This window comes from Melozone crissalis, unplaced genomic scaffold (genome assembly GCF_028551555.1).
Source record: "Melozone crissalis strain CALT ecotype California unplaced genomic scaffold, PUWL_Pcris_2 ptg000086l_1, whole genome shotgun sequence".
In the NCBI taxonomy this organism is placed as follows: Eukaryota; Metazoa; Chordata; class Aves; order Passeriformes; family Passerellidae; genus Melozone; species Melozone crissalis.
Window position 1 is genome coordinate 2,214,426 of NW_026535863.1, and position 23,480 is coordinate 2,237,905.

At 46.9% G+C, this 23,480-nt stretch overlaps 1 protein-coding gene across 1 annotated transcript; it reads right to left on the minus strand.

Moving 5' to 3' along the window:
* Window positions 1-1,964: 1,964 nt before the first annotated feature.
* Window positions 1,965-20,812, minus strand: SLC16A4 (solute carrier family 16 member 4). Its single transcript, XM_054290837.1, has 9 exons — window positions 20,744-20,812; window positions 20,094-20,260; window positions 18,851-18,983; window positions 17,442-17,585; window positions 15,333-15,494; window positions 13,481-14,011; window positions 10,539-10,750; window positions 8,158-8,251; window positions 1,965-2,115 (listed from the first exon to the last, which is right to left on the minus strand). The coding sequence occupies exons 1-9, from the start codon at window positions 20,751-20,753 to the stop codon at window positions 1,973-1,975; spliced, it is 1,596 nt and encodes a 531-aa protein (XP_054146812.1). The 5' UTR covers window positions 20,754-20,812; the 3' UTR covers window positions 1,965-1,972.
* Window positions 20,813-23,480: the final 2,668 nt, after the last annotated feature.

The window sequence follows — 23,480 nt, forward strand, 5'->3', positions numbered from 1 at the left end:
TTTCAGGTATAAATTGATGATGGTTCCAGTGAAAAGGACAATTCCCAAAGCATTTTGTGCCTGCAGATTTCTAGGAAAAGCTGTCAAACAGCATATGAAAAATGATCTGGTTTGTAGCACTGATTCCCCATTCCATGAAATTTTTCCCTGTTTTAAGCACATTTTCCTTGGCACTGTGTAATTGTGTAATTGCTGGATTTGGTCCATCATCTGTAGAGGAATTTTCTTACCTATGACAGTGTTGGAGCTCCTTGAAACTGTTGAAGTATTCTGTAGCTTTTTATTAAATATAAACCATCTCATTTTGGGCTTGAAATAACCTGTTTCACAGTTTAAGGGAGTGTTTCTATAGGGGAAACAAGTCTCTTGCTGCCTTCATATTAAAAAAAAAAGGATGAGGAATAAAAGGGGTAAGAAAAAAAATAGGATAATTAAATCTCCTTAATAATTAAAAGGAGAATATAATATAATATAATATAATATAATATAATATAATATAATATTTATCATTTGTTAATAAAGAAAAGGTAATAATAAAATATTATTAATATTTATTATTAATAATAAATAATATTATTTATTATTAATAATAAAAAAGGAAAGGTAAAAAGAAGGATAATGCCATTGGCTGGAATGAATATCCCAGGTTGACATAATAATTTCAAATACCAAACTCTTTACCATAATAATTTCAGATACCAATTTTTTACCCCCATGATTTCGAATACCAAATTTTTACCATCATAATTTCAAGTACCAAACTTTTTACCATCATAATTTCAGATACCAATTTTTTACCATCCTTATTTCAAATACCAAATTTTTTACAATAATAATTTTAAATACCAGATTTAAAAAAAATGGGACTTTCACTACTGGAAAGAAATTCCAGGCTGCTATGTTGTGTCTTATCCATCCAAATTAAATCTGTGGGATGCTGGATGGATCCAGGCTCAGCACTGGAGCTGCCTCTGGAATGGAATCCCTGGGAGTGTTCACAGGATCCCAGGACAAGGGAAGAGATGAGAATCTTGACTCCGTGTTTCAGAAGGCTGATTTATTATTTTATTATATATATTATATTAAAAGAAAATGATCTACTAAAACTATACTAAAGTATAGAAGAAAGGATTTCATCAGAAGGCTTGAAAGGAATAGAAAGGAATGAAATTATAATAAAATCTTGTGACTGACCAGAGTCTGAGACAGCTGGACTATGATTGGCCATTAATTAAAAACAGCCACATGAGACCAATCACAGATGCACCTGTTGCATTCCACAGCCGCAGATAATTATTGTTTTTCTTTTCCTCTGAGGCTTCTCAGGAGAAAAGATCCTAATGAAAGGATTTTTCATAAAATATGTCCATGACAGGAGTCTCTGGAGGGTGGGGAAGCTGGGGAGGGTGGGTTTGGTCTCTGACTTTGCTGTGTTGTGGTTTATATTATATTATTATATTATTTATATTATCTGGCTTTAATTAAACTGGTTTTGCCTCCAGGTCGTGTGTGCTGTGGCAATGACTGTGCTGGGATGTGGAGTGGCCCCACTGCAGCATCCTTGCCCCAGAGAGAGGAGCTCCTGCAGGACCCTCATGGAAGGAAGGATCTCCCTGCCCTCATCCCTCCCCAGGGCCAGTGAGCAGAATGAGCTGGAATCTCTGGCAGCTGCTCATGCCACCAGGTGAGTGAGTCAGGACAGAGCTGAGGATTCAATCTGAGAGGCACAAAAACCCAGCTCAGGAGCTGAGGCACCGCCATGGGCTGCATTTCCCCCACACACTTCACACTGTGCATTTCTCAGCTGGCTTTAATCACCACAAATATCCAGCAATCCAAACTGAATCTGACATCCAAAAATTCCAATTCTTTTGGAATATTCTGGTATTTTCAGTGTTGCTGCTGTTGATCCTTCCCAGTTCAGGCAATTGCTTTCCCACGTAGATATGATCAAAGCCCAGCCTTTAAAACTTCACGTTTTGTTCAAATTGGCTTTTTTTAGCTTCCATTTTTGGGCTGCAGGCTCGAAGAAGAAGGAAAGGGGTGAGATGAGAGCACAGGCTCCAGCAAAGAGGAAGGAGCAGGCGTAGGTCTGGGTGTAGTCATAGAGCCACCCTGCAGGAGAGAAGGTTGTTATTAAAGCTGGAGGATTTTTCTCAGTGAAAAAAATAATTCAGGGAGGTGGGTGGGAGGCAAAGGATGTGTGTTCTCATCTAAGAATTGCTCAGATATTTCCCTTATTTCCCTTAAATTATTTTAACTCTTCCTGGGCAGCATTTCCTGTAAGGAAATGACATGCAGGTCATTTTTCCCAGAGCCAACTTTGATCCTTGTAGTGGACATGGTGTCTAATTTAATGTGAATTTAATCCCTGATTTTTATTTTTTTTTTTCCTGTTTAAGTAAGTGGGCCAAAAGTGGCTGATGGAAGATTCTCTTGGATTGAAGGGATGACTTGCACATGTTGGTATTTGCAACATCTGGGCTGCAAACCAGATGTTCTCCAGCCTTGTTTTCTGTGAGCAGACCCAGTTTCATGTCCTTTTTCTAACAGGAGACACCCCAGGCCAGGAGCTGGAAGTGAACTTGATAAAAGTAGCTCTGGGAGGACTTAAAAGGAAAAGCTGAATTCCACTGAGCCTCAGGAATGTCTGGAGGGTTCAGGTCACCTTTTAAAGTGACCTCCAAGTGTTGGGTTTGGTCCTGGCAAATCATCTGGGCTCTGGGCAGGACTTTGAAAGGTGGAGAGTTCCACTCTTTGAATCTAAAATCTGCAGTTTTAGATTCTGCTAAATTAGATTCTTCTGGGAGATGCTGCTGCTGCACATAAAACCCCTAATCCAGTCCCAAATGTGGGGTGGGGTGGGTGGGTGTGGGGCAGCAGCTGAGCCAGATCTGCTGCTGGTGTGAAATGCAATTCCTCTGGAGACATCCATGGAATCCAGACATCCATGGAATCCACACATCCATGGGCTTCCCTGAGTCACACAAACAGCAGATCTGACTCAAACCTGGCTTCTCAAACCCAGGACGGGACAGGATACAGTCTTGAGTTCCACAGATGGCTGATCTGCCCCAAACCTGGGCTTGTTAACCCCAGGAAGGGACAGGATACAGTTCCTGAGTCATACAAGCAGCAGATCTGACCCAGAATTTGGCTTCTCAAACCCAGGAAAGGACAGGATACAGTCCCTGAGGTCCAGAAACAGCAGATCTGACCCAGAATTTGGCTTCTCAAACCCAGGAAGGGACAGGATGCAGTCCCTGAGGTCCTGGGCTCAGGGAAAGTGCCAGTAAGGTTTGGGATCTGTGCTGGGGCAGAGGCACTGACATTCCCTGCTGTAGATTTCCACAGAAGGGTTTATAAAGCACAGCACAGCTGCTTTTGCCCAGTTTCAGTTTGTCCTGGCTCACTGCTGTCTCAGGGGGAGTCCCTGTGTGTGTTTGCTCCTCAGGGATGGCCTGGGAGCCACGTGCTGGAGGAGCTGCAGCTGGAGAGGAGGATCCATGCCATGGTGGGATCCATCTCCTGTTGGGATGGGATCCGTCCCTTGGTGGGATCAATCCCGTGGTGGGATCCATCCCATAATGGGACCCATCCCATAATGGGATCCATCCCATGTTGGGATCCATGCCCTGGTGGGATCTCCCATAGTGGGATCTATCCCCTGGTGAGCTCCATCCCCTCACGAGATCCATCCCCTCATAGGATCCATCCCCATGGTGGGATCCATCCCCTGCTGGGATCTTTCCCATGGTGGGATCAATCTCCTGGTAGGATCCATCCCCTGCTGGGACCCCTCCCACAGTGGGATCCATCCCACATGTTGGAATCCATCCCCTGGTGGGATCCATCCCCTGCTGGGAGCCCTCCCATAGTGGGATCTATGCCATGTTGGAATCCATCCCCTCCTTGGATCCATCCCATGGTGGGATCCATCCTGTAGTGAGATCCATCTCATGTTGGGATCTCTCCCATCCATCCCTGCCCTTTGGCAGTGGTGAAATCCATTCCCTGCTGGGATCCATCCTGTGGTGGGATCCATCCCCTGGTAGGATCTATCCCATGGTGGGTTCCATCTCCTGCTGGGATCCACCTCATGGTGGGATCCATCCCTGCTGGGATCAATCCTGTGGTGGGATCCATCTCCTGGTAGGATCCATCCCCTCCTTGGATCCATCCCTTGATGGGATCCATCCCTTGGTGGGATCCATCCCATGTTGGAATACATCCCCTCTTTGGATCCATCCCTTGGTGGGATCCATCCCCTGTGGGATCCATCCTGTGGTGGGATCTATGCCCAGATGGGATCCATACCCTCTGGGATCCATCCCCTCATGGGACCCATCCCCTGCTGGGATCCACCCCTTGGTGGGACCCATCCCATGGTGGGATCCATCCCATGATGGGATCCACCTCTTGGTGGGATCCATTCCCTCCTGGGTTCCAGGCCCTGCTGGGACCCATTCCCTGTGGGATCCATGCCCTGCTGCTGCACTGGGGGCCTCTCCCATGACCCTGGGGTTCCTTCCCAGGGGTTTCTGTTCCTGCTGCCTGGAAGTCTCTGGGATTTGGAAAGAAATGCTGACGTAGTTATTTGTGAGAGGAACAGAGTGCTCCAGCAGAGCTCTGATTCATTGCAATTCTTAAAATATCCTTCAGGATATTTCTTAATTTTCTTTTTTTTCCTGGGTTTTTTTGGTGCTGGATGGGATTTAGGTGCAGTGGGATTTACCAGCATTGCCTCACTGGCAGCACAACCACAACTTCATCACAGCCCAACCTTCTGAAGCAACTCCAGTCTCTGTGCCCCAAATTCATTTCCAAAACAAAACAATAATCACTCCTGCTGCAGAAAGCTGAACTGGGAGCTTGTGGTGTTCAAACCCCAGCAAAGCAGCAGTTTTGTGAGGAATGCTGGTAAATCCCAGCAATGAAATCCAAACCAAACATTCCCAGCACTGCTGCTGCTACCAGCTGGCTCAGGCTGTTTAAATGGCACTGCTGATCTTTAATCAGAATTTTTATTTATTCTTGATGCCCCGAGGAGTAAAATTCAGTGGAAGGAGAAGGTAAAATTTAGCAAACATCTAAATACGTGTGGCAGCAGAGCTTTTGATGACTCCATCCTCTCCCTTTTCGCCACCCAAATTTCTTGGGACTGCAGTTTGTCCTCTGGGGGCTGGAATCTTTTCTAGAATTTGCATTACATGCTTGGGTTCAGCTCTTTTGCATTTTGAGTCAGTGATTTGTACTGCTTGTGGAAACAAACTGTGCCCTTCTCTCCTCAGCTTGCTCCAGGCTGCCAAAATAATGTTTATTCTGCTTTGGGCTGGGTTATTTCAGCATCCAGAGGTGCCTGTGGATGGGGAGCTCTGAAGGAGACTCCAAACATTCCCTTTGGGTCCTGCCCTGGATTTCAGGGCTTTCAGCTGAACAGATTTGCAGGTAAGTCATCTTTTCCTTGCATTGGCTTTGGTCTAATATTTAAATTAGGCAATTTTAACCTTTGCAGTTCTCATTATCCATCATCATTATTTCCACTGTGTAAGAACACTTGAGTTTGATGAAATTGTAATTTTAAACTCAAATTTTTTGGGAGGTAAGAGCACCAAATCCCAGGGTCTCACAGAGTATTTAAATCCTGCATTCTGCAAGGAGCAGATGGTTTTGGACATTTCATCAGGAGTTTTTGATCTCACTCAGTTTTCGCACTTAAAACTGCATCGCAAGAGAAAATTGCAGAATTTATCTTGGATCCTTGAGCTCTGGATTGTTTCCATCTTGCTCTGCCTGTAATGAGATGGATCAGGAATTGTTTTGCTCCTTGGCTTTATTTGGCCTTTATTTATCCCACCTGCCTTAAGCCCGATTTCTGTGGAAAGCTTTTTGCAGGAAACCTGCTTTACAAATCCACTGCAGAGAGCAAAAAGCTTCTCATTAGTGCAGAAATATTGCAGCTGGATGGAAATTTAACTTTTTTAACTGCAGTGTGAGTGTGGATAAGTGACAGCCAGGGTGTTTAGCCCCTGCTGTGTTGCTGTGCCAGGGGATTTAGGGGAACTGAGGGATTGTTTTGTGCTCAGTGCACACCTTGTACAGCAGCAGGGATCTGCAATCCAGGCTGTGCATCACCCTGGCAATGAAATGTTTTGGCTCCTTGAAATTGCATCCAGAGGCAGAGCAGAACCAGCCCAGGGATATTGATTGGGAATATTCATTTTTTTCCTGTGCTTGGAGCTGGAATTTACAGAACCCTTGGCAGCTTTGAGCTGGGTGCCTCTGCAGGCTGGGGGCAGCTGGTTTGGAGGGCAAGGAATGAAAAATGATGGTTTGGGTTGGAAAGAACCCTAAAGTTCTTCTCATTCCACCCCCTGCCATGGCAGGGACACCTTCCACTGTCCCAGGTTGCTCCAAACCCATCCAACCTGGCTTTGGACACTTCAGGGATCCAGGGGCACCCACAGGGAACTGAGGGATTGTTTTGTGCTCAGTGCACACCTTGTGCAGCAGCAGGGATCTGCAATCCAGGCTGTGCATCACCCTGGCACTGGGAAGCTCCTGGTCAATGAAATGTTTTGGCTCTTTGAAATTGCATCTACAGACACAGCAGAACCAGCCCAAGGATATTGATTGGGAATATTAATTTTTATAGAAAGAATAGAATTTTTATAGAAAGAAAGTTGCTGAAACTTTGCATGGAGCTGGAATTTACAGAACCCTTGGCAGCTTCCAGCCAGGCACCTCTGTGGGCTGGGGGCATCTGATTTGGAGGGGAGGGAACAAAAAATTATGGTTTGGGTTGGAAAGAACCCTAAAGTTCTTCTCATTCCACCCCTGCCATGGCAGGGACAACTTCCACTGTCCCAGGGTGCTCCAAGCCCCATCCAGCCTGGCCTTGGGCACTGCCAGGGATCCAGGGGCAGCCACAGCTGCTCTGGGTACCCTGTGCCAGAGCCTGCCCACCCTCACAGGGAACAATTCCTTCCCAATATCCCATCCATCCCTGCCCTCTGGCAGTGGAAGCCATTCCCTCTGTCCTGTCCTGTCACTGTCATATTTTATGAAAAATCCTTTTGCCAGGATATTTAATAAAATATGACAGTGACACTGTCCCTCCCTCCCTTGTCCCCAGTCCCTCTCCAGCTCTCCTGGATCCTCTTTAGGCTCTGAGCTCTCCCTGGAGCCTTCTCCTCTCCAGGTGAGCACTCCAGCTCTCCCAGCCTGGCTCCAACCCTTGGAGATCTCCATGGGCTCCTCTGGTTTATCTCCAGCAGCTCCAAGTTCTCCTGATGTTCCCCAGGGTTGGAGCAGCTCTGAGTGGGGCAGAGGGGCAGAATCCCCCCTCAAATGCTGCCCAGGGCTGCAGGGAAGGGAAAGCTTTGTCCTGGCCAAGCTGTTTGGATGAGAACAATTCCCCTGTTCCTTAGAGATGCTGGACACTCCTTTCTAAGCACTTGAAATCTCCCAAATCCTCCCAGCTGCCTTGGTTTCCTGGCAGAGGGAGAAGAGCAAAGGCTTTTCATGCTCCTTATCTCAGGGCCCAGAGCTGTGGTGGCTGAGCTGTGTAATCTCTGTCAAAACAAGAGATTACTGAGGCTTCTCCTGGTGTGTCAGTGCCTCTGCCTGGTGGGAACCTTGCTCAGTCTGTCCTTGCTTCCCCTCCAGTCCCTCCAGTCCAAGTTCAGTGTTAAAATAACACCACTGGGAGTAAAATCCATGGAAATGTGCTTGTTACCCTGCTGTGCTCAGGGCTGAGCTCTGCACATGGGGCTTCACTGCATTTTCCAGATATTCCAGGCAGCATTTTGTAAATATTCCAGGCAGCATTTTCCAAGCTGCTGGTTGGATTTTGCAAATTCCCAACCAAAATGTTGCCTGCCTATAAAAATACATTTTTGAAATAGGATTTTTGTTGTTTTTTCTCTCTCTGTTCCAGGCAGCATTTTCCAAGCTGCTGGTTGGATTTTGTAAATTCCCAAGGAAAATGTTGCCTGCCTATAAAAATACATTTCTGAAATAGGATTTTTGGTTTTTTCTCTCTCTGTTTGAACAGAAAACCCACCCTGGGATGGATCCCTGTGGGAGAGTGAAGCAGCAGCATGGTTTATCCCTGGATTTCTGGGGTGGGTGAGGGTTTTATAAATCATCACTCACCTGCTAGAGGGGGTCCTCCCATGGCTGCTATCCCTGCAAAGAAAGCAGCAAAGCCCAGGTTGCTGTGGAGCTTCTCCACACCCACCAGATCCACCTGTTTGGAAACCAAAATGGATAATTGGTGATTGGCTTCATAGGAATGCATTGCACAAGAGATTAATTGATTTTTTTTTTTTTTTAAAGCACAAGAGATTATTTAATTCTTTTTTCCTGTGGAATTTCCTCTCCAGCTGCAGCTTTGGAAGGACTTTGCCCCTGTAGGGCTGATCCAGCCTGGAAACAGTTTGCCTCCCTAAGGCAGCTGTGGGAATGGCTGGGATGGGAGAGGCTTCTCTGCCTTCAGAGGAGTTTGAAACTCTGAATGCCTTGCAGAGAGAAATTCCAAATTATAATGGGGCCTCCCTGCCTGGATCAGGGAATTCTGGGTATCCAGAGATATCCTGGGAGAATGGTTTGGGTTGGAAGGGACCTCAAAGCCCATCCATTCCACCCCTGCCATGGACACCTTCCAATGTCCCAGGCTGGTCCAAGCCCCATCCAGCCTGGCCTTGGGCACTGCCAGGGACCCAGGGGCAGCCACAGCTGCTCTGGGCACCTGTGCCAGGGCCCCAGCACCCTCACAGGGCAGGATTTTTTCCTAAAATCTAATCTAACCCCACTACATTTCATTATTTGAAAGAGGTATTTAATATCTCTTTTATAATTTGGTGTTTCAGAGGATTTTCTTTGGCTGGGCCCACACAGGAGGGAGCAGCAGCAGTGGCCAGGCCCCAAATTCTGCTCCCCTCACTCAGGTGTGAATCCTTCAGCTGCCCCTTCAGTGTGAGGGTGCTCAGGGCTGGTGCTGAGCCCTGGGACACTCGGGGAGCCCAGAGGCAGCCCTGGGCTCAGGGGACACCACAGCCCTGGGCACAGCAGTTCCCCTGCCAGGGGAGCCAGGAGCAGCCCTGGCCTGATGGGCTGAGCTGGGCCCAGCCAGCTCTGAGATATTGCAGATATTTGCATTTATTACAGAATGGTTTGGCTTGGAAGGGACCTTCAAGCCCTTCTCATTCCACCCCACCATGGGGGACACCTTCCACTGTCCCAGGTTGGTCCCAGCCCTGTCCAGCCTGGCCTTGGGCACCTCCAGGGATCCAGGAGCAGCCACAGCTGCTCTGGGCACCTGTGCCAGGGCCTGCCCAACCTCCCAGGGAACAATTCCTAATTCCCAATATCCCATCCATCCCTGCCCTCTGACAGTGGTAGCCATTCCCTGTGTCCTGTCCCTCCATCGTTTGTCCCCAGTCCCTCTCCAGCTCTCCTGGAGCCCCTTTAGCTCTGGAAGGGGTTCCAATGGGATCTGGATCCCATTTAGGCTCTGGAACGGGCTCTTAGGGAATCTCCTGGATCCCTTCTGGGCATTGGAAGGGGCTCCAAGGGGATCTCCTGAAACCCCTTTAGCTCTGGAAGTGCTCTGAGCTCTCCCTGGGGCCCCTTTTAGCTCTGGAAGGGGCTCTAAGGAATCTCCTGGATCATCTTTAGGCTCTGCAAGGGGCTTTGAACTCTTCCTGGATCCACTTTAGGCACTGAAAGGGGCTCTTAGGGAATCTCCTGGATCCCTTTTGGGCACTGGAAGGGGCTCCAAGGGGATCTGGATCCCTTTAGGTCCTGGCAGGGTCTCTGAGCTCTCCCTGGAGCCTTCTCCTCTCCAGGCTGAGCACTCCCAGCTCTCCAGGCTGGCTCCAGCCCTGGGAGCATCCCTGGGGTGTCCAGGGGAACCCTGCTGCAGGTCTGGGTGTCCCGGGTGATTCTGGGATGGTTCTGGGTGTCCCAAGTAATTTTGGGATGGTTCTGGGTGTCCCAGGTGATTCTGGGATGGTTATGGGTGTCCCAGGATGATTTTGGGATGGTTCTGGTTCTGCGTGTCCCTCCCACGTGATTGTGGGATGGTTCTGGTTTTGGTTCTGGGTGTCCCAGGATGGTTTTGGGATGGTTCTGGGTGTTCTAGGTGATTCTGGGATGGTTCTGGAAGGGTTCTAGGTGATTCTGGAATGGTTCTGGTTCTGGAATGGTTTTGGGTGTCCCTCCCAGGTGATTCTGGGATGGTTCTGGTTCTGGTGTCCCAGGTGATTCTGGGATGGTTCTGTTTTTGTTTCTGGGTGTCTCAGGTGATTTGGGGTGGTTCTGGTGTCCCAGGATGGTTTTGGGATGGTTCTGGTTCTGGGTGTCCCTCTCAGGTGATTCTGGGATGATTTTGATTCTGGTTGTCCCAGGATGGTTTTGGGATGGTTCTGGTTGTCCCAGGATGGTTCTGGTGTCCCAGGATGGTTTTGGGATGGTTCTGGGTGGTTCTGGGACAGGATCACCCCCCCAGCCCCGTTGGGCCCATCAGCACTCACCAGCACGGGCAGCACCAGGGCCATGAAGCCCCCACAGAAGGTGGCCAGGGCCACGGTGTAGGCCAGCAGCAGGTGGAAGGAGGTGGCCAGCGGCCCCAGCAGGTTGGTGGCCCCGCTCAGGAGCAGGTAGGTGACATGGAAATGGTACTTCTTGGTCCAGTTGTGGTCGGCCACCCAGCCCGAGAGCAGCTGGCTCAGCATCTCCGTGATGCCTGAGGGAACAGGAGCGCTCAGAGACTTTGTGTCATCTTTAAATTCTATTATTTCTAGGTATTTTTATAAATTATTTATAAATTACATAAATTATTATTTTTAGATATTTCTATAAATTATATTTCTTTTTATAAATTATTATTTTATAAATTATTTTTCTAAATTCTTAGTCAAAATTTAAATTATTTATAAAATTATTATTTTATAAATTATTTATAAATTATTATTATAAATTATTTCATACATTATTAGATATTTTTTATAAATTATTTTATTGATTATTAGATATTTTTATAAATTATTTTTATAAACTATTATTTTTACAAATACTATAAACTTCATATACAATTATTAGATATCATAAATTTAGTTGGATTTTATAGTATTTTATATTATTATTTTTTATTATTTGTAGTATATGTAATATATTAAGATTTGATTTTGTGTAATATTGAATTTCTGTTATTTCTAGATATTCCTATATATTATTACTTCATATACATTTATTAGATATTACACATTTAGCTATGTTTTATAGTATTTTATATTATCATTTTTATTATTTATAGTATATGCATTAAATTGATACTTCGTGTAGTATTAAAATTCTGGTTTTTCTAGGCATTTTTATATATATTACTTAATATAAATTTATTAGATATATAGATTTAGCTGGATTTTGCAGTGTTTTATATGATTATATTTATTATTTGTAGTATATGTAATATATTAAGATTTGACTTTGTGCAATATTGAAATTCTCTTATTTTTAGGTATTTTTATATGTTATTGCTTCATATAAATTCATTAGATATTAAAAATCTAGTTGTATTTTATAGTATTTTATATAATTATTTTAATTATTTATAGTATATGTAATATATTGGAGACTTGACTTTGCGTAATATAGAAATTCTATTATTTCTAGATTTTTAATAAATTATTACTTCATATACATTTATTAGATATTATAATTTTAGCTCTATTTTATAGTATTTTATAGTATTTTATTTATTATTTGTAGTATATGTAATATATTGATACTTGACTTTGTGTAATATAGAAATTCTATTTATAGATATTTTATATAATATTATTTCATATACATTTATTAGGTATAAATTTAGCTATATTTTATAGTATTTTATTTATTATTTTTAGTATATGTAATATATTGACTTTGTGTAATGTTGAAATAGTGTCATTTCGAGATATTTTTAGATATTATTGCTTCATATAAATTTATTAGATATTATAAATTTATCTATTTTATATTTTATATTCATAATGTTCTGTATTATTCCAATTATAGTTTATTATCAGTAATATAATTAATATAATATACATGTATAATATAATATTATATTATATTTTTTCTATTTATTACTATATTAACTTCTATAAGTGTATTTCATATAGGTAAATTATACTTTCACATTACTGTATTTATTATTTAGTATTTGCATATTTTTTATATTTTTCTATTTTTACTATACATTATAATACAATATTACATATATTTTCTAATATAGTTCTATTTTACAGTATTTTATAATATATTATTTATATTATTTTTATACATTATTTGTGTTACACTTGAATATTTATACTAACCCTAATTTTTTTTTTATTTATTTTATAATCATTTAAATTCTAAAATTTAATTTTTCTAAAACCCCAGGCGTTTTATAGACATTTTAGACCCAGATATTTTAGAGGCTCAGCAGCCTTTTAGTTGTTGGGGTTTTTAGAGTTTAGGTTTTGAGAGTTTAGGTTTTGAGAGCTTTTTTTTTAGATTTCTTGGTACATTTTTATGAAGCAAAGATCAAGAGCTCTTGAATGAGCTCATGTCCCACTGAGCCCTGTGTCCCTCCCACTCCTAATCCCAAATATCCCATTAATTCTTGGGGAATCCTAACACCTCCACAACCCCACACTGCTGAATATTCCCCAGCACTGCAGAAATAAAAGTTTTGTATTTTTGTACAATAAAATATTTGCTGCTGACTCAGGCTGGAGCCACTTTCTTACCCCAGCATGGCTTTAGTGTTAATCCTGGCTTAAAACCAGGCAGGGGTTTGGGTTTTGGGGAGTGTGCCTTAAAACCAGGCATGGGTTTGGGGTTTGAGTTTTGGGGAGTGTGTCTTAAAATCATGCATGGGTTTGGGTTTTAGGGTTTGGGTTTTGGGGAGTGTGCCTTAAAGCCAGGCAGGGGTTTGGGTTTTGGGGAATGTGCCTTAAAACCAGGCATGGGTTTGGTTTTGGGGTTTGGTTTTTGGGGAGTGTGCCTTAAACCCAAGCATGAATTTAATTTTTGGGTTTGGGTTTTGGGGGATGTGCCTCAAAGCCAGGCATGGGTTTGGGTTTTGGAGATTGTGCCTTGCATTTTCCCCACTTGGAGTTTGGGACGTGCCAATCCAAATGCCTGGATCCTCATTAATGTGGGAGGTTTTTCCCCCACTATTGAATTTCTCCCTTTTGGGTCAAGCTGGAGGGCTTTGGATGCCCCTCTGGCCTGTGGGTTTAAGCCCAGCAGGGATTGTGGTGGGCACAGAGCACCTTTTAAGGGAAGATTTGGGGTTTTTGGGAGCAGGGAGGATGTGGGATCATCCAGCTGGCCCTGGGAGAAGCACCCAGGAGGATCCATCCCAGGACACATCTGGGCCCATTTCTGGGCAGAATTGGGGTGTTTTCCTGTGGGCTGGGGGTGTGAAGGTCCCTGTGCCTACCAGCCACGGCGATGAGGTAGGAGCCATCCCTGCTGCTCAAGCCCAAGGTCCTGGCTCTGGCCACCAGGTGGAAGAAGGGCACGAAATAGGCCAGGTGGCTGAAGAGGAAGGACCAGGTGAAGATGTAGAAAACGGGATCCTTCAGCGGGGAGAAGTCCAGCAGAGGCTGAGGAGGTTCCTTTGCGGTGGCTGCAGGGGTTTGGTGGCCTCTCCTGGCCTTGGTGGGGGTTTCTGAGCAGGAGCTCTCCAGGCTGGCTTTCTGCAGCTCTCCCAAGGCAGATGGATCTGCTGGCTCTGAGACATCTCTGCCATGGGGCACCACCAGTCTCTCCTGTGCATGGAGAAGCTGAAATTCCCTCCGGGTGCTTCCATCTGAACACCCACCAGGAGTTTCTGGATCCTTCTCTGCCCCTGGAGACCCCTGGTGTTGGTTTTTGGCAGATTTCTGAGGCAGCTGGGGGCTGGCAGGCCACAGCAGCATGCTGGAGGGCACCAGGTTCAGCATGATGCCTCCAAAAATCAGCAGAGTGCCTGAAGGGAGGAAAAAGGGGGTTTGTTCTTGGGTTGGAAAGGGGGGGAGCAGCAGGAAATGGCATTTTAGAACAGAGTGTGATTTTCACTGACCATGGAGGAAGCTCTGTTTGCCTTCTCCTTCTGGAGGAGTTAACAAAACAGGGATTTTATTCCTGCTTTTCTAGCTGGAAGTTCATTTTGCTGTGATGCACAGAACAAATCCACAGCGACCTCTGGGATGTTTTGCTTTTTCTCATTCCTCATGATGGACCTTCAAGATGGTCTTGAAACACTACAGTAAAATTAGGGATTTCTGGTTTTGATTTCTGGGATCTGTGCTTTGACTCTGATTTTAATGAAGGATTTCTGGGTTTGATTTCTGAGATCTGTGTTTTGATTTTAATGACTGATAAAGTGTTTAATTATTACCAAGATGTCCCCAGACTATCCTAGAAGAGGAAGAATCATTCCTTGGTGTGCTGAACTTTTAGGAAGAGCCTCTTAGAGCCTCCAGATCTCTCCAAATTCCCTCTCAGAGCTGATGAATTGGAAGGAACAGGATCCAGCTGCAGCTTTGGAAGGACTTTGCCCGTGTAGGGCTGATCCAGACTGGAATCTGTTTGTGTTCTTAAGGCAGCTGTGGGAATGACTGGGATGGGAGAGGCTTCTCTGCCTTCAGAGGAAGGAGTTTGAAACTCTGAATGCCTTCCAGAGAGAAATTCCAAATTATAATGGTGCCAAATTATAATCAGAGAATCCTGAGTATTCAGAGATATCCTGGAGAATGGTTTGGGTTGGGAGGGACCTCAAAGCCTATCCATTCCACCCTTGCCATGTGCAGGGACACCTTCCACTGTCCCAGATTGCTCCAGCCTGGCTTTGGACACTTCCAGGGATCCCGGGGCAGCCACAGGGGATTGAGGGATTGTTTTATGCTCAGTGAGAAGCAAGGTTCTGTACAGCAGCAGGGATCTGCAATCCAGGCTGTGCATCACCCTGGCACTGGCAAGCTCCTTGTCAATGAAATGTTTTGGCTCCTTGAAATTAATTTATATATTATATATTAATTTTTTCCTGTGCACGGAGCTGGAATTTACAGAACCCTTGGCAGCTTTGAGCTGGGTGCCTCTGCAGGCTGGGGGCGGCTGATTTGGAGGGCAGGGAACAAAAACATTATGGTTTGGGTTGGAAAGGGCCCTAAAGCTGCTCCCATCCCACCCCTGCCATGGGATGGTTCTGGTTCTCCTCCCACCATCCCAGGCTGCTCCAAACCCATCCAGCCTGGCTTTGCGCACTGCCAGGGACCCACAGCTGCTGTGGGCACCCTGTGCCTTCTCACCTTGCCATCCATAGGCCTCGATGAGCAGCTGGGTGAAGGGGGCCATGAGGAAGGTCAGCCCCATGCCCGAGCGGGCCAGGGCGTTGCTGAGCCCCAGGCGAGCCCGGCAGCGCTTGGCTGTGACCACTGCAGCTGCCTGGTACAGACAGGCAAAGCCCAGCCCTGGGAAAGGGGCAAAATGAGAATTAGGGGCTTCCACCGCACAGAAACTCCCACCAGGCAAAGCCCAGCCCTGGGGAAAAGGGGGAAATGAGAGTGAGAACTCCAGCAGGCAAAACCCATCCATGGGGAAAGGGGGAAAATAAGAGTGAGAGACTCCATCAGCAAAGCCCAGCCCCGGGGAAAGGGAAAATGAGACTTAGAGGCTCTCACAAGAGAGAGACTCCACCAGGCAAAGCCTATCCCTATGGGAAGGGGAAAAATGAGAATAAAGGTTCCCACCGCAGAGAAACCCCATCCCTGAGAGAAGGGGGGAGATGAGAGTGAGAGACTCCATCCCACCCCAGAGAAACTCCCATCAGGCAAAGCCCATCCTTAAGAAAGGGAAAATGAGAGTAAATGCTCCCACCTCAGAGAGACTATCCCTGTGGGAAGGGGGAAAACAATATGAGACTCCCACCACAGACTCCATCAGGCAAAGCCTATCTCTAAGGAAAATGAAAATAAAAGTTCCCACCACAGAGAAACTCCATCAGGCAAAACCCATCCCTGAGAGAAGGGGGAAAATGAGAGTAAGAAACTCCCACCCCAGAGAACTCCATCCCTGAGGGAAGGGGGAAAATGAGAATCAGGGGCTCCCACCACAGAGAAAATCCCATCAGGCAAAGCCCATCCCTGGGGAAGGGAAAATGAGAGTGAGAGGCTCCCACCACAGAAACTTTGGGAAGGGGGAAAATGGGAGTAAAGGTTCCCACCACAGACAGACTCCACCAGGCAAAGCCCATCCTTAGGGAAGGGGGAAAATGAGAATTAGGGCTCCCACCACAGAGAGACTCCATCCCTGAGGGAAGGGGGAAAATGAGGATAAAAGCTCCCACCACAGAGAGATTCCATCAGGCAAACCCTGTCCCTGGGGAAGGGGAAAATGAGAATTAGGGGGTCCCACAACAGAGAAACTCCATCCCTGTGGAAGGGGGAAAATGAGAATAAAGGTTCCCACCCCAGAGAGACTCGTGGTGCCCCATGGCAGAGATGTCTCTGACCCCTGGGGAGGCTGCAGAAACCCAGCCCAGAGAGCTCCTCCTCAGAAACCCCCACTGAGGCCAAGGGAAGGCACAAATCCCTTCCAGGCCCAAAAGGGGTTCCATGTGCTGCTGTCCCAGGCTGGCAGTCCCTGGCTGAAAGGAGAGGATTTCTGCTCTCACACTCAAGGGAGAGCGGGATTTGGTGGGTGGGTTTGGTGTCTGGGAGGCTCTGCCCTTTTACAAGGGATTTTAAAAGGCCAGGATCCGTGTAGGTCCAGGAAAATATCAAGGTTGGTTGGGACTGGGATGTTAGAACTGGTGTTTTATTCTGAGCATGAAGCTTTGGGAATTCACAGGGTGTGTCACAGAAAGGAGCTGAGGATGCTCTGAAAGATGCTGGGGAACCACAACTGAAGGTTCATGGAATTACAGAATATCCTGAGGTGGAAGGGACCCACAAAGATCACATCCAACCAGGATCACATCCAACCCTACCCTCAAATCCCACCCTGGGCATCCCTGGCAGTGCTGCCCAAACACTCCTGGAGCTCTGGCAGCCTCGGGGCTGTGCCCATTCCCTGGGGAGCCTGGGCAGTGCCAGCACCCTCTGGGGAAGAGCCTTTCCTGAGATCCAACCCAGCCCTCCCCTGGCACAGCTTTGTGCATGAGTGTCTGATCCTCACCAACCCAGGAGGGCCCTGGGCTGTGTTTGGGGGCACAGGGTGTCCCTGGCAGGGCAGGCACTGCCAGCATCCTCCGGGGAAGAACTTTTCCTGATATCCAACCCAAACCTCCCCTGGCACAGCTCCTGATCCTGCCCCTGATCACCTCAGCTCCTCCACCTGAACAAAACCTTGCAGAACAAACCCCCCTTTTCCCCAGGTTTAAGGCTGAAGGAGCTGATTTATAACAATGCCCATCTCACCCAGCAGGAAGCCCATGGAGAAGCAGAGGAAGGGCACACTGGTGGCCTGGGTGCTGAGCAGGCAGCCCCCAGCCACCAGCCCAGCACCGAGGATGGAGATCGGGCGCTCTCCCAGGCGGCAGCACAGCGCGGACACCAGCGGGGCTGCGAGGGAAACAGGGACACAGATCAGCCATGGGGACACAGATCAGCCATGGGGACACAGATCAGCACAAGGGACACGGATCAGCCGTGGGGACACAGCCCTGGGGGCACAGCAGTGGGACACCAGTGGGGCTGCGAGGGAAACACAGGGACACAGCTCAGCACAGGGACACAGCTCAGCCATGGGGACACAGATCAGCCATGGGGGCACAGATCAGCCATGGGGACACAGATCAGCCATGGGGACACAGCCCTGGGGACAGAGCTCAGCACAGGGGACACAGCCCTGGGGACACAGCATGGACACCAGCGGGGCTGCGAGGGAAACACAGGGACACAGATCATCACAGGGACACAGATCAACACAGGGACACAGCTCAGCCATGGGGACACAGCTATGGGGACACAGATCAGCCCTGGGGACACAGCACAGGGGAAAGAGATCAGTACAGGGGACACAGATCAGCTCTGGGGACACAGCTCAGCACAGGGGACACAGCCATGGGGACACAGTGTTTTGTGGAGATAATCAAAACTCCACAACTTTTGTGAAAGTTGTAAAGCCGGAATGTGTGACGGTGTTCACAGGGGTCCCAGGATGAGGGAAGAGATGAGGATCTGACTCCATGTTTAAGAAGGCTTGATTTATTATTTTATGATATATATTACATTAAAACTATACTAAAAGAATAGAAGAAAGGATTTCATCTCAGAAGGCTGGCTAAGCTAAGAATAGAATAGAATGTCAAAGAATCATAACAAGGGCAGCTGTCTTGTACTCTGTCCGAGCCAGCTGACTGTGATTGGCCATTAATTAGAAACAACCACATGAGCCCAATCACAGATCCACCTGTTGCATTCCACAGCAGCAGATAATCATTGTTTACATTTTGGTCCTGAGGCCTCTCAGCTTCTCAGGAGGAAAAATCATAAAGAAAGGATTTTCCAATATCAAACCCCAATTTCCCTTTTTCCAGTTGAACCCATTCCCCTTTGTCCTGTCAATCCAGTTCCTGATGAAGAATCCCTCCACATCCTAATATATAATCCTGTACAAGGGAAGGATTCCCTCACAGGAAAGGATTTCTTCCCAATTTTTCCCACTATCCCATCTGAACATCCCAGTGTTTAGAGCACATTCCTGCCCAGACCCGTGTGGGTGCCAGCCATGTCCAGCTGGGAGCAGTCTGGGGTGGGAATGGGATGGGAATGGGGTGGGAATGGGGTGCAGAGAGCCCCCTCAGGGCCCTGGGACAGGAGCTCACCTCCCAGGAAGCGCAGCGAGGACATGATGGAGCCGATCCAGCTGAGCTGCTCTGAGGATCCCCCCATCTCCTCTCGGAAAGCCACGAAGAAAATCCCAAAGGTCTTGAGCATCCCCATTACGAGCACATTGACCTGGGAGGAGAGGGGGTGCAGGGGAGGTGCCACAGGGCACCAGGAGGGAGGAAAAGCTTTTCCTTCTGTTCATTTTGTGGGGGTGTGGGAGAAACAAAGGGGGACACTTGAGCTGGTGCTGGGGAATGCCAGCAGGGTGGGCTGGGGGTGGCCATGCTGAGTTTGGCCTCAGCAGACCCTCAGAAAACTCTTTGAAAACTGATTTTCCAAAGGGAAGGAAAAAATTTCCCTCCCTTTCCCTTCCCTTCCCCTTCCCCTTTCCCTTTTCCCCTTTCCCCTTTCCCCTTTCCCCTTCCCCTTTCTTTCCCCTTTCCCTGTCCCTTTCCCTCCCATCCTAAAGCTCAGTTTTCATAGGATGCTTTTATCTTCGAAGTTATTTTTTAGTACTGCAGCAATGGTCAAATTTATCAGTGTGGAGCTCACTGGGAGGGGATGAGGGCAGCAGGGATGGACATTAACTGGGGCAGTTTCCCAGGATTTCTCTGCCACAGGGGCAAAGGACAGCCAGTTTGTGTCCTGGATTTTAACTCCAGTTGTCTCCCTGCTGGCAGGGGGTTAATGATTGCCAGTGAGTTACTCGGGGTGGATTTGAAGGGAGGAAAGCTCTCCTAGCTTGGGGCACGGTGCCTTTTCACAGTTGGACTCAGTGACCTTAAAGGGCTTCTCCAAGCTTCACAACTCCTTGGTTCATCACTGCTGGGAAGATAAAGCCTGGGGCACAGGGAATGAGTGGCTTTAAGGGGTGTTGAGATGCCAGGTCCTCCCAGAGAGCACCCAAGTGCAGCTCCCAGTCAGTCCCTCACTGCCTGAGGTGGGATCATGCTCTTGCTGAAGGGACAGGACATTCCTTTGGGGTTTGTCACTCTTTTGGGGTTTGACATTCCTTTGGGGTGATGTGTTTGACCAGGGAAAAGCCATCCTGGCAAGGGGACCCTCCTGTCCCTCACTGAGATGTTTGCAGGGGGCATTCCACAGGGAATGGCATGGCTGGGGTGTGCCCTGGGATGGCTGGGGTCAGTCTGTCCTGTGCTGGGGTCAGTCTGTCCTGGAGATCCCCCTGCCCCAGCCCCAGCCCCAGCCCTGGGAGGGTTTGGATCATTCCCCACTCACCAGGAAGAAGTGGAACACCACTCCCCACGCCCACCCTGCTCCTGCTGCTCCTGAGCCTCGGCTCTTCCTGGCTGACGGAGCCTCAGGAGCCTCCAGCTTCTCATCCTCCAGCTCCTCATCCTCCAGCTCTTCATCCTCCAGCTCCTCATCCTCCTTCCCCTCTCCTGCTGGGGAGAGCATCAGGACACGTGAACACCTTCCACTGCTTCTGTTCCCATTCCCAACCATTCCCAACCACTCCCAATCACGCTCAACCACTCCCAACCACTCCCAACCATTCCCAGCCATTCCCTGGAGGCCCAGGGCTGTGCTGGAGCAGTCACCACGCTCTGCACTCACTCAGGTGACGCTTCCACCAGACTCTCTGACAATTCCACATTATTCCTGTCTGGAAGCAGTTCAATTTTCTTTCTCATTCCCACCAAATCACTGCAACCACTTCAGCTTTACGTGCCTTAGAGCTGCTTTGGCAGTTTGGGCTGTGCCAGAAGCCCAGGGATCCCTCAGAGCTCTCTGCCAGCTCTCCCACTGCAGCGTTCTCAGCTCCCATCCTCTCACCCACCCTGTGCCCCTGGCAGGGGCAGGATCCTGCCCTAGGGAGCAGCTGGACCCTGGAGCGCCTGGGGCGATGAACTGGAACTTTTCCTTACCCCCTTGCATGCTGGAAAATCCTCCCCGGGACTGTCGACTGCAAAGAGGAATCTCTTCAGAGCTTTTTCAATATCTTCAGAGCCTCTTCAATACCTTCAGAGCTTCCTCAATATCTTTAGAGCTTCTTCAATGTTTTCAGAGCTTCTTCAGTCTCTTCAGACCTTCTTCAGTCTCTTCAGAGCTTCCTCAATATCTTCAGAACATCTTCAATATCTTCAGAGCTTCTTCAGTCTTTTCAGAGCCTCTTTGCCCCAAAGATTAAATTCCCCCTCCCTGACCTGGCAGCCCAGATTCTGCTCCTTCATTCCCGTGCGGTGAGGATGAGGATGGTGTCGGTGCTGAGCGGGACATGGAGCCGGGCAAGGGCTGGGGGGACGGACCCATCCTCCTCCTCCTCCTCTTCCTCCTCCTCCTCTCTGGAGGCAGAGCTCGGCTTGCGAGGCCCCAGGGCCGGCAGTCCCTCCCCTTGCCCAGCTGGGAACAGGAAACCCGGAGCGTTCGGAGCAGAAACCCTGCAGAGAAGGAAAAGGAGGGGGAGCCTGCAAAGTTCTGATCGCGGGGAGAGCTCCGGACCCGGCCGAGCCGAGCCGAGCCGAGCCGGGCTGGGGCAGAGCCCGGTCCCTGCGGGGGAACAGCATCACTGAGCGGGGACAGGATGGAAAACTGAGCGTGCTGCAGCCCCGAGGGTTGGCTCTGTGAAAAATACGTATTTTACGATTGGCTTTTTGCGAATATTTAAATGAATATTGTGAAATACAAAGCTGTGTTTGGTGTCAGGTACACACAGGCAACGTGTGTATTTGTGATTGTGAGATGTGTGGAGACCGACCATGGGACAGTTATAAAAACAAATTCTAACAATAACTGAGGAAAGTAAAGCATGGAAGAAGGCCTTTGAACCTATCTTTTGTTTGCAATTAACCTTGGTTGATTTAGGAACATTGGAATTAAAGCGTTAAGGATGTTGCTTTTTGCTTGTAGTTAATCCTTAAAGAGCTCTGCAATAATAACCTTTTGAAGTATAATTTTAAAATATTGCTTGCATCCTTGAAACTATAGCTTTGGAATATATATAAAGGAAACATGCTTATCTCACACCTTAACAAAGCAGAGAAAAACAGCTTGAGAAAGGAAGATGAACATCAGCTCAAGGATTTATGGTTTTGACCAAGGGAAGCTGGACATCACTGTTATGAGATTTATAGTCCTTGCAATTAAAAGGTGGACCCACATCGGGGGAGCTGGACCTCACCAGATGGGATTCTGCTTCCTTCTTTCAGAAACCAGACCAGCACCATCTGGGGATGCTCCTTTTGGGATACATCCTGAGAAAAACTAAATCACAATAGTGTATAGAATTGTGACGTAAAAATTGGGAATAGAAACTGCTGATGAGTAAAAATTGGAATAGAAACTGCTGAGAAAGCTGATGAGTACCCCTACAAATACCTGTAAGCCTCAACTATGGGTGTGCAGTTGGAGGGAAAACTTCCCCCACTGTACCCAGCGCTGTATTGCTCATACTTTACCATATTAAATAATAAATTGATTGCTGCTTGGATATTGGCCTAATCAAGCTTCTTATTTATAACAATATAATACATGTTGTGTTAGAAAGTGATGCTGTATTAATTCTCTTAAGTAGTCTGCTAAATATAGTTTTAGGTTGTAAGAAATGTTGAAATAGAAACTATGCTATGTAGGATACTTTTCTTTAAAGTATCTTGACACTTTTTATTTTTGTCAAATCGTTAAACCATATATCCCTACATTATCCAAATCATTTGTCATCAATACACTTTCAATTAACCTTCCTCTATATTTCCTAGCATCAAAAACAACCGTCATCATCACTCCACAACCACCCCTAAACAAACATAGAATTAACCCCAGAACTAACCCCCCCCAAAAACCAAACAAAAATACAAACCATGATCATAAATCATCAACCAATCACCCACCAAATTTTACATTCTTGTAGCTTATAAAAAGCATGAAGATGTCAAGGTAAAGGACTCGGTGCATCGATAAAGGATGTAAAGAAAGGACTCACACTGAGATAGCAGCCACAGGACACCTGAATTTTAGAGAGAAAAATAATTTATTGCCCTCTTATCAGAAGATACGAACTTCTTCCCGCCTCAAAGGTGCTGTTAGGATTCAGAGGAAGAAGCTGACACTGCCCAGACAGAATCCTGTGTTTGAATGGAATTTATGCATCATGTATGAGGTGTAGGAATATGCAACAGGCTGTTGCTTTTAAGGGTTAATCCTCTGTTAATGTGGGTCCTTTTTCAGGTTTATTTTGCCCAGAAAGAGGCACCCAGACTGTCTGTAACTCTTTGTTTCTATTGTCTCATATTGTCCTAATCCAAATTGTCCAAATTATTATTACTCTAATTGCATTATTAATTTTATAACAATTTTATTACTATCAAACTTTTTAAAATTTAAAAAACCCAAGTGATTAGCATTTTTCACAGCTCCCTGCCTCGCTGTGAATCTACCCGAGCTCCTGGGTGAGCACAGCCCTGCTGCTCCTGCTGAGCTGAGTGAATCCAGGAGGGATTCACTCCTGAGGTCACAGAAAACTGGCATCAGTGGGGACAGGGATGCTCTCTGCAGTGTAATTATGATTATATTGCTATATAACGTTTTCTATGCAATATTTATATTCCTTATGTTTCTACAGTTGTAAGTAAGGATATGCCTTAGGAAAGTGAGAAACTGTATGGG

Bases quoted from the DNA above. Each gene is read 5' to 3' on its own strand.
- SLC16A4 (XM_054290837.1), bottom strand. The intron at 18,984-20,093 runs GTGAGTGGGGAA...CTCTCCTCCCAG, and splicing joins TGGTGTTCCACTTCTTCCTG to GTCAATGTGCTCGTAATGGG. The intron at 15,495-17,441 runs GTGAGATGGGCA...CCCCTTTCCCAG, and splicing joins CTCCATGGGCTTCCTGCTGG to GGCTGGGCTTTGCCTGTCTG.